At 32.1% G+C, this 11,431-nt stretch overlaps 3 protein-coding genes across 3 annotated transcripts; 1 reads left to right on the top strand and 2 right to left on the bottom strand.

The window, feature by feature from the left end:
• Positions 1–11: 11 nt before the first annotated feature.
• Positions 12–1,252, top strand: LOC132914684 (large ribosomal subunit protein uL29). Its single transcript, XM_060974002.1, has 3 exons — positions 12–141; positions 568–704; positions 973–1,252. Exons 1-3 carry the CDS (start codon positions 139–141, stop codon positions 1,202–1,204), a joined length of 372 nt encoding a protein of 123 aa, XP_060829985.1. The 5' UTR covers positions 12–138; the 3' UTR covers positions 1,205–1,252.
• A 47-nt stretch (positions 1,253–1,299) lies between these two features.
• LOC132914681 (L-selectin) lies at positions 1,300–8,343 on the bottom strand. The gene is made up of 5 exons (XM_060973995.1): positions 8,089–8,343; positions 2,440–2,544; positions 2,163–2,357; positions 1,883–2,088; positions 1,300–1,793 (listed from the first exon to the last, which is right to left on the bottom strand). The coding sequence occupies exons 2-5, from the start codon at positions 2,531–2,533 to the stop codon at positions 1,635–1,637; spliced, it is 654 nt and encodes a 217-aa protein (XP_060829978.1). The 5' UTR covers positions 2,534–2,544; positions 8,089–8,343; the 3' UTR covers positions 1,300–1,634.
• Positions 8,344–9,020: 677 nt separating this feature from the next.
• Positions 9,021–10,521, bottom strand: LOC132914682 (MIP18 family protein galla-1). Its single transcript, XM_060973997.1, has 3 exons — positions 10,251–10,521; positions 9,647–9,910; positions 9,021–9,571 (listed from the first exon to the last, which is right to left on the bottom strand). Exons 1-3 carry the CDS (start codon positions 10,402–10,404, stop codon positions 9,474–9,476), a joined length of 516 nt encoding a protein of 171 aa, XP_060829980.1. The 5' UTR covers positions 10,405–10,521; the 3' UTR covers positions 9,021–9,473.
• Between the last annotated feature and the right edge of the window lie 910 nt (positions 10,522–11,431).

Here is an 11,431-nt window from a genome sequence, read left to right as displayed (position 1 = left end):
ATATAGTAAAATACAGGAAATACAGAGGACGCTAAGATCGCAGTACGATACTTATTCACTAGAGACATGTAATGTCTCTTATTGGTTCATGATCTTCTTCCTTGTTTCCTTTTTCCGTTGAAGAGGAATAATCGCAAGATGGTTAGTGAATTGGTGGAAATCTCTTTTTGTTTAAAACATCCTTCGTAATTGTTACTTAGTTATTTGATTATAATATTTTCTATTGCAATTCTTGCAAAGATATCTTAACATTTTTGTTAACGGAATCGCGTTTGATGACAAGCGTGCGCATAACCTCTCAATCCTTTAACAAGATATTTAACATTTTATTTTTAAATAAAAATTTTTCGCTTAATCACTCGTTTTTATGTATGTTAGTTATGTTTTGAACATGTTAATTAATTAAATTGAATGTTACTTCGTTTCAATTGACAATCAGTATTAGGGAGATATTATAAATTTATGTTTTCATTTGCAACAGCATCAAAAGAAACATGTGTTGAATGCCGAAATTATCGAAATGTGTAAAAGTGCAATTTAAACAGCAGTGTTGTGTTGTCGTTTCAGGGTAAGGTTAAGTGTACTGATCTGAGGACAAAAGACAAAAATGAGTTGCTCAAGCAGCTGGAAGAGCTCAAAACTGAGTTGACAAATCTTCGTGTGGCAAAAGTTACTGGTGGTGCTGCATCTAAACTTTCGAAAATGTATGTATATATTTTATATAAAACCTCTATTACTTTACCTCAAAATTTAATTTTAGTTAAAAATTTGATTACCATAAAGTCAACATAGTAATTCAATATAGCTTCTACATTCGTAAGATATATATAATTCAACTCAATTTTGCAGAAAATAAAAGTTTTTATTCATATCTTTAATTAATATACTTAAAAGTAGTATTTAGTGTTTTAAACGATTAAAAAATTATTTGAATGAGTTAATATTTTTATTTTTGTTTTGTTTGTATTTCAGCCGAGTGGTGAGGAAGGCAATAGCTAGGGTATACATTATTATGCATCAGAAACAGAAGGAAAACTTGCGTTTATTGTATAAAAATCACAAGTACAAGCCTTTAGATCTGAGGCCAAAGAAAACTAGAGCTCTTAGGAGAGCTTTGACGCCTTATCAAGCTAACAAAAAGACTTTGAAAGAAATCCGTAAACAATTTGCTTTTCCTCCAAGGAAATATGCTTTAAAGGTGTAAATTGCGAGGTACTACAGGATAAAATAAAGGTTTTTTAAAAATTCAAAACTGTGTTACTTTTCAAGATTTAAGGATAAAAAGGGACAATTTTAAACTTATTGGCAAATGCTTTTTATTTTGTATAGAAAAAGGGTACAAAAGTTAAACTTAGATATATGCAGCTTCTAGTTAATCTAAATCTAATGTAATTCTTGATTGTTTAATATCTAATCGATAAAATTTTAATTCAATTGATTTCAAGGATATAAATTCATTAGAATACAATTGTGAATGAACGAAGAGATTTAATTTAGTTTTTAATTATAATGGATACATAATAACATATAAATTAAAAATCAAGAAATAGAAAAGTTCCTTGCTATTCTTGGTTGATTAAGAGATCTTAGATACTGAACATTCAAGAATTCACAGAAGCTATAAAAAGAAGCTTTTAAAGGCGAATGCCAGGGTTTCTGGAAAGCACGAAATTCAAAAGTTCGTCGCTGTCTTCGCAGACAAATGGTTTCCTATGATGACAGGCTACGTCGTGCCATTTGATACCGTCATTGTAAAAGTTATTCAGAATCGACAAACAAGACTCATCGTTACCCTGTAACATAATCCCGTGTATTAGAAAACTATCAAAAATGCAAAACAAAAGAAGAAATTGAAAAAAAAGAAAATACAAAAATAAATTACCTGAGCAGCTTCACGATTATCAGGTTGTGCTTGGCCATATCCACCAGTGTGACTCCAATCTCCAGAGTTACGCTGTGTGGTGGGACCAATCTTAGCTCCAGAACCTGACCAGAACCATCCATTAATATTTTGCGGTTGGAGATCTGGTCTATCACAGCCATTGAAGTTGCATTTACGTCCAGATGTCCAAATATACCTTACATTCCCTACATAAAGATAGAAATGAAGAAAACTTCAAAGTGTAAACATAATGAGAATAACATTCTCTTTTATAATTAACCTCTTGCTACTCGCTGTTTGATAAATTCATTTTCTTGTGGGGTTTCAAGAGAAACTGCATCCATACAGTGTCTGCGACAGATATTACGTGAATCTAGCCAGTCTACTTCAAGGCTTCTAGTCGGTTGGTGCTCCCAACTGAAGAAGTATGAATGTGCAACACCTCTAGCGTCCCTATAAGTAGCATGCCGTACCCCTGAAATAATATTTAAATAATCATCTATTATGTTACAGTAAAAATGTTAAAATAAGATGTATTATGGTTAATGAACACTTACGATTAGCACAGCTTCGTGGATCAGGCAGGGCCAGTCGGCGTTGAGCATTCACCACAACGGCGACGAGAACCAACATCAACCATATCGTCCTCATATTTGTTGCTCCTGGACAAAAGGAGAAAAAACAATCAGATCTCTATACTTGATATAATAATCAAAGTAATTTTCTACTTGAGAAGCGCCTAACATCCAATTAAAGAAAAAATATTATATTCAAGAAGTTCAATATCCGAGGCGACCTCGTTTAATGGAAAAATAACAGATAGCGAATGTTCCAGGAAAACATGGTTTCTAGCGTTGGATGCCTAGCGAGTAAAAGTTTCTTGGGAACGAATCTTTGTCGAGGGTGAAAGGAGACTTTTCAACGGTGAATTATGAGTTACGAAGGAGGAAAGGATCTCTCACGACGACGATGGAGAAAAATGCTGGAGGATTTTGCAACAGGTCTTTATTTTTTTGTGGCGTGCCGCCGACTTTCCTCGAGGCCTTTATTGCCTTGTTGCAACTTTCTAAATCGCCTTCGCGACAAAACAAAACGTCAGACGATCCGCAATTAATAGCCGCACTGGCTATCTGAATACGAAGCAATTATCTCAATAACGTTCTGTAACATAAGATGTGATGTTTCTTAGAATGTAGATAGTACGAAGAAATATAATTTCACGAAGATCGTGAGATCGTTATCTGTACTGACAACTTGACAAACAACTAGAAGAAGATATGAGAACTTTAATCTCCTTGTGTTTAATATGATAGTTTCTAAGTATGCAGATTGGCGACACTATGGAAACTGCTGGGAATTGGGTTGATTTCTGTTTTACACACATAAAATACATTAGCTAGATAAATCTAACTTCTATAGAATCAAAGTTAATTTGATAATTGCCATGTTACTTTGGGTGGTTTTGAAAGAATTCAAAAGTCGCGCTACATTCAAATAATGTGATTTAAATTGCACAGGTGATTCAAATGCAATGCCGTTAATCATCTCTATTACAGTCTCCTGTTTTCATTTTGCACATGTACATATACATGTAGTCATTTCTGTTTTAATACAGAGACACTATTGCTTTCTAATAGCAGATCTAATATCATTATCAATATTAATTGACGGCATTTTCTTTGAATTAATTAGTTACTGATAGAATATTTACCCTGTATAGTAAGCAGAACTATGCTCTGTTTAGAAATTTGAGAATGTAGCAGATGTGATCTCTATCTTACATAATACCGATATTAGCTATTTGGTATTTTGATTAAAACACATACACAAAAATTAAATAGTTTCTACGTTTTATAATCTTTTTATGAGCAAAAAATTTACTGGAAAGCGACCATTCAGAGGAGATTAATTCCTTAAGATGAGAGTTTATGACTTAATGAGAAGGAAGTTGCTCATTTTCATGTTAAAATATAATTATATTTACTTTTGCAATCAGCGTACTTTCCATTTCATAATTCATATAATTGAAGTAGTTAATGTACCGCCATTGCGTTAAGTAGTTCGTATTCGATTATCATATTGAATAACAATGATTCTTATTTAGGATTCCACGCCGCTGCGGACTTAATGAAGCTCCGCACTTAATGGCGTGGCTTTCGCTAAAAATTAGTGTCAGCGGTCATTCACCTGGATTGAAGAAACGTTAATGCTGTCCCGGAAGAGATAATTCAATTATAAACTAAATAACTAAGAAACTTCGTGTATAAAATGATCCTCGACCGCAGAAGAGGAAATTTTAATGTACAATCACTCACAAAAGTCTTTCAATTTTTATCATAGAACACATGTATGTATGTATTGTACGTATTACATAATTGACATTACATTTTGAAATTTCATTAGGACTGTAATGAGGCACGACTGCCATGATTGTATTGGTAAAATTGGAAATCAATCTGATGATGTATGAAATTTCAAGGTACTTATTGCAAAGATATATTTGGTAAAAGATTAGTATAATAATTTTAAATATAATAAGTGTTAAAGATGATCCCAAGTATTTAGTTTTATTAATATATATAATAAATAATTGCTTGTTTAAATACTTTTATAATTTCTATGAAATATATACTTGCTCTAAGTATTTTGTAGTTTCTATGTACATATTCAGATTTGTTTTAAACTTGTGTTTCATGTAATGCATATAATATATGTATTTATAAAAGGTCACCAGTCTTGCAAATTTGCATAATACTCAGTTAGAGGTAATATTTGATCAATTGAATTATAAGAGTCATTTCAATGATTATTTGACGCAATACGGCTTTCCAGTCATCTCCTCATGAATTTCTGCAGATTTAATTATCTTGATAAGATTTGAATCCTCCTGTTTTAATACTAAGCAACAAAATAATTATATGTGAAAGTTACGAACTGCACTAATTAGAGTTTTGAGATGAAGAAACGAGTTGTGACCGATGCATGAATCATTTAGCAATTGCGGCTTACAATTAAACGACCCTACGCTTTCGTTAAGGATTCTCCGGAAGCAAGGTGTTAAACGGGCTCGACATACCGGATAAGGCTTTCGACAGAATGTTTTTTTATCTATTGCGCAAGAATTTTATTGCTATCCTGTCACGCAGAGATTAAGAAATTTTACGAATTAATTCTACGAATCTACTAATTATGAGGATGTTCATGGAAATCCATATCTTTATGAACACAATAAAAAGAATGAAACCTTAGCAGAGATTTATTTTATCTATTAGAATATTCATTTTACTTTGGATATTTCATGTGTGCATTCTGTGCATAGAAATGAAATCTAAGCAGGGATTTATTTCAGAGTACCATACACATATTTGATATTTGATACTACATTAAATATTATGTGTATTTTTCACTTTTCAATTCCTGCCACACTGATCTATCTAATCACAAAAAAATGTGGCAAAAAATATATACCATTAATAAAGAATGTTTTTAATCAACTTCTACATTTCAAATAATATAATATATAGTTGGATCTAGTTTGTACTTAGTACATAAATACCAATGCCAATATTTTTTGTAACTTCTATATTTAACCATACAAGATAATATTTTTAAAAAGTTCATTAAGATTTTTTATAGTTATATTTTTTGCATTATTGTCTAATATTTTTATGTATTTTAAGGGTTGGGTGTAAGTTAGTCCCTAGTTAAAGGGTGAGAAGCACGTTGGTAATAGAGGAAGAGAAAGAGGGAGAGATCGTGGCTTTATTTTGTATCCGCGTATGTGCTCGTGGAACCGTTATCTGGCCGGCTTTATATCGTCCGGTTTACGTGGTCGTCTGTGTGCTCTACGTCTTTCTTAACGGCTCCTCGTCTGTCTGTAAGCCCGCTGCATACGCGTATTCGGGACGAGTACAACGATACAAAAACGAGACAGGAGCGTGCCAATGCGTTCGAATAAAGAAAGAGGATAAAGAAAATCGGTGCCGCTTCAATTTCGACTTTCGCCCGATCCAGATCGATCGAGGATCGTTGCTTCATCCGTGTTCCATTTCTTTGTGACATGTTTCGTTTGTGCATGAATTTTTGGTAGTATATGTATACTGAATGTCGAACGAAATTATGGATTCATCGACGGGTGCCCATATACTCAACGTCAACATATGCAGAGGTATTCTCACTTGTGTGTTAAAACCATGCTTATGCAAATGCGTTCTTAATGACATGTGGGTCACCGGTGACACCTGTTCCATTTACATCTTTATTTCTTTTCTTAATGTAATTTACAATGATTTAAATTTGTTCGTGCATTAATTGTAAGTTCTCAATTATTTCAAATTACATTAAATTTATTACATTAAGAAAGAAATAAAGCTGTAACTGGAACATTCATTTTTTAATGTAATTTACAATGACTTACAATGAGCAGTTAATGCATCAAACAATTTTTAAGTAGTCTTATAATATTTTTTCAACTTTCTGGTGGACTAATTGCCATTTTTTAATTATTTTCAATTACATTAAAGAATGGAAACGGTAAAAATTTAAACATTCATTTCTAATGTAATTTAACGATATTCTTCTATTATTAATATAAGCATTATTATTATATAAGGCATTTTTTAACGTTTGAAAAATAATTTTTGAAAACATTTTTATGTAAGCTATCATATATGGATGGTTCAATAAGGAAGTATTAGTTTAGGAAAAAAATTGATCTTTAATTCAGAAACTTTTGCTTGGCGTGTTCAATGAGGAAGAGAATTTCTCTTCGATTCAGTCAGACAAGTAGTTTCGTGATGGAAATCGCGAGCGTAAAAGCTGGTTTGCTTCTTTTTTCTCCTTTTACGGAGGATATCGTAATGAATTCCCGGCCGAAGTAATACTTCACGTGTTCCACAAGTTGCATCGTTGCGTAGACTTGTGGAAATCTTACGCAAGGAAAGTATATACCTTCGCAAAGATAAACCCCATCGCCTCTCACGAATCAGAGAGAAAGTGAGTGATCTTCAAAACAAACGTGTTTACCTAAAAATCTCAGATGAGGCAAGCAACGATAGCCAAAGATAATGCAGAAATTTTTCTTCTTAGAGAATAAAAAATGAACAGTAAAATTCTTTGTTAATAACTTCTACGTTTGAATTCAAAGAACAAAGAAGATATAATTAGTATTTATTAACTAAATTTCTTGTTCTTAAACTATGCATACATATATGGAAAGCGTGAGAATTAATGAGCTGAATCTCATACATAGTGTGAATTTGGTTAAAAGGTTCGAGAACAATATTATGAGGTACGTATGAAAAACTGTGAAATAGCTAATTGAGCATAAATCATTAAGTAAAGGTAATTGAGAGTGCGTCGTTAATTAAGAAGGTATCAATTATGTACGCTTTTGTTTGCTAAAATGGAGGCTTTAATTTGATATCGAAACAAAGAACTGAATCGCAAATTAGGCTTTGCTAATTTCATTACGTAATATCATACAAAATTTTCCACGACAATTTTGGTAAACAATATCTTATTTTAGCTAACCTAACATATTTCGAGGTTCGAACAATGACGCATCGTATTTGTCCAAACTTCTCTCCCCAAAATTTTATATTATGACAAAAAATAATTTTTATTTTTTATTTAATTAAATAATCATTTATTATGTCATTACTTAGTGATAAAACTTATATTTTTATTATCATAACATTGGAAATCTTTTAAATGAAAAATTTAAATTTTGAAGCGTCATTATTAGAATCTGGAAAATTCTAAATTCTAAACAATCACATACTAAATGATTATTTGATAATTAGTTAAGATGAATTTATCAAACTATAATTTTATATTGTATTTCTACTATGCTACTTATTTGCTATGTTGCATAAATTCTACAATACTATTTTCAATTTATATACGTTAAAAATTTTAGAATTTTATTGACTTTATTTTACAATTCAGTAACATTCTAAATACGTGGGACGATACATTCACCAAGATTTTTATTAAAAGGTGAAAGCAATGAGAATTGATGATAGTTGAACTCGCAATGAACCGTCACGTACCATCACTGCGGGCATAATGCGCGCGACGAAACGCGCGAAAATCAGTTAGAAGATAGGACCATCGAAGAGAAAGCTCGGAGAGTCATAGCGCGGGTCAAGCAACGCGACCGTTCGATTCACGAAGTCGCTTTCGATTTCTCCAGGTGCACTTACCTAAAGGGAATCTTCTTCTGGACACTTTGTTGACCTTTGTTCACCCTTGACGATCTTCTACCCAAAAAGTCAATGATAGGAGTAAATTGTCAATAAAGATACTAAGATACGAAAGAGTATAACTAGAACTTCTTTCGTGGGCTCCGTATATATAGATTGGTATTAGTTTGGTTTCGCTTAGGCCAATGGGGAACGTACTTAAGCTCGTCTACGACTTGTCGATCGCGACGAGAAAGAAGAATGAACTGCGATGTACGAGCAGGCAACCGGTATATAGCCGGCCCACATTCCCTTCTGGCTCGAGTAACCCAGATTCTTCCCACTCGAGTGTGTCTGGGGAGCATCTCCGGGGGCCTGAAAGGGGCCCTGGATAATTCCCATCTTGTCCCGGCACCTCTCACCGGTCGCTTCCCTCCTGCCCGTTACTCGTGTGAGCTTCCTCGAACTCTTTCGGAGCTAGAATTCGTTTTTCTCGCGTTGCAATCCGTAGCTGGTAATTGGATTCTCCTTAAGGAATTGTCCTTCCGCTGTTTAGCGTTGCTCAGACTCGTTAGGTTTCATTGATGAACGTATCTATTGCTATTTGGATTACTTCTAGTATTAATATGATTTTTTAATGAAGAAAGAATGGTGAATCAAGGATGTTTGCAATTTATAGGAATTCTCGTTACATTTGGATTATCTTTATACTTAAATTGTATCCAATTTTAGGTGTTGATTTTTAAATAGAGTAAGAATATTTTCAAATATATTTACAATGAGCAGGATATTCGGATTATTTTTAGTATTAGAATATATTGGGAATTTGTTTTTGAACAAAAGAAGTATACTTACTATTGAATTTATAGGAATTTTTATAACGTTTGGATTATTTTGATTATTTTTAGTAATAGAAGATAATGGGAATCAATTGTTGAATAAAGTGGAAGGAATTCTTATACAAAGTATATTTACTACAGAATTTACAACAATTTGAATCATTTTTAGTATTGTTACTATAATATCGTATTACCAATGGAAATTGGTTGTTGAATAAAAAATGTTTTTATATCAAGTATATGTACAATTGAACTTATAGTAATTGATTTCTATTTCTATTCAAGATTTGTAATACGTGTATAAAATGTTACATTTAGAGTAACTATAGAACCGTGCTATACATATATTTATAGCATCATTAACTTTGTACAATTAAATATAAAATTGTATTTGTATTCTCTAGAATCCTCGGTAAATGTTTTCTTTTAGTACATTCTCTTGCACTAAAATGAAGGTTGTGTTTGTGTCTTCCTCGTTATATATACTAATATTGTATGAAGATAACCCACTATAGATGAGCAGTATTGAACCTAATGAAACCCATGCACCACAAAAAAGCTAGGCTTTCACTCTTCTTCTTGAATACATTTCTCCACCAATTCTCTCAAGTTAGGATTTTCCATGGCAGCTGCGATTCTTTCCTTATCGTTTATTTGTTTATTTACTGAAATATAAAACATTTAATATACACTAAGATAAATTGGTAATTATTATATATGGAACGATCGATTGTACTCACTTTCTTGTTCTGTAGAGTGTGCACCTTTCCTAATGTATATATCTAGTTTAAAAAGGGCTACTAAATGACGCTCTAATTTCACTCTAATGCATAAGCCAATCAGTGTTGCCAGAGAACAATGGGGCACTGTTGGATTGAATTCAATGCGAATTACAGAAACTCCTTTGGGAGTTTGCCTCAAAATCTCAACACAGTCTTCATAAACAACGTCCAATTGCTCCAACGTTTGTGGTTTCTCTGGATCCTTGATTGTCCTTAACAAATCTGTGATTTTAAGTTCCATAAGTTTTGATAAGATAAATGGATTGCTAGTGAATCCTTTTGCATTAAAATATGTCACCCATCTTCTGATTAATTACAAAAAAAACAACAAATAACTTTATAAGCGAAATTTATACAACTGCAAGTACAAAATATGTAATGTCAATGATGGTTAATTTTTAGCAAAATTTTTAGTCATTAAATAGGTGTATTGTTACTAACTTGTTTACAACTTTCGGTTAAACAAGGGCTTCTATAGAAACTGTTATTAATAATCAATATAAATTGGTTCAATGAGAATTCTAATCGGTTCATTTGTATTCGATTTATAATATGAACTTGCCATAAACGGACTCCTTTAGCTCAGTGTCAGACTGCGAGATCAAACTTTGGTTTTTCGCATCCAGATATCCTTCAACAGCCTCCATTTCGTCGTTCGTCGGCACACCATCTCTTATCTTTCCCCCCAGTGAAATTTTTCGTAAAAATGACAACATTCTTGCCCCGTTCCCCCCTTGTCACTTGTAACAGTCAGCGATACATCATTAGAATTTATTTATGTTATGGCTGGATATTACAGTGGACCTAACCTCTGGTCAACAACTTGCAGAACGCGTAGTAAATGCGTCATCGTGGCGCGGAAGTTCAATAACGAACAACCTTCCCGTTTTAAGTTTGTTATACCAAATTATATTTCAATCCAAAAGGGAAACAATTCAAAAAGAAAAAATTATAATTAATGCGACTATTATTGAATAATATGAAGATCATGGAGGTTAGATGCAATATGAATGGATGATTTTGGAAAGGTAAATGAATTGAAAGTCTAAAGTTTTTAAATGTGTGTAACATTAGATTATTGCAAATTTATTAATGTAGAACTTGTTAGACCTCGTACAGTCCCGTATATTTTATTTTATTTAGATATTACACAAATTTTAACATATTGCTCGTATTTTCGTAGAACATAAATATAGTAGGCATAATTATAATATATGATCGAAATTTTATGATATGTAATCATGTTACATCAATTGTAATCTGATCTTATCCAAGGACGATCCCAGATTATAATAATTTAACTTTATTAATCCAAGCTGTCATACTTAATTTACAATTTTATGTCGATTTGTACGCTATCTGTTGATATTCAGTATAACTAAAACAACCCTACAAGTCATTTTTTAAATCTGATTTTGTCTCAAAAAGCAAAAATAATCACCCTATTGTTTTAGTGTAATTTACTTGTCAGATTTACTGATTATAATTATTTACTTGTTCAATCGTTCTATTATTAGAATACGAATATTTATGCATTATTAGAAAAGACAAAATGTACAGAATGCACATATTATGCAAACATACATAAAATATTCAAAATGCAATACTTCTTGGAATATTTAATATATAAAATAATTTTATGTGTATCCGTGTTCCAGTAAAAACATAAATTTGATAAATCAGCAGTTTATAGATCGTTAACAAATACGAGAACACAATCTCGAATTCTATGTCGATGTTTTT

The sequence above is a fragment of the Bombus pascuorum genome, chromosome 15 (genome assembly GCF_905332965.1).
Source record: "Bombus pascuorum chromosome 15, iyBomPasc1.1, whole genome shotgun sequence".
Taxonomy (NCBI): Eukaryota; Metazoa; Arthropoda; class Insecta; order Hymenoptera; family Apidae; genus Bombus; species Bombus pascuorum.
This window is presented reverse-complemented; position numbering and strand designations above follow the sequence as displayed.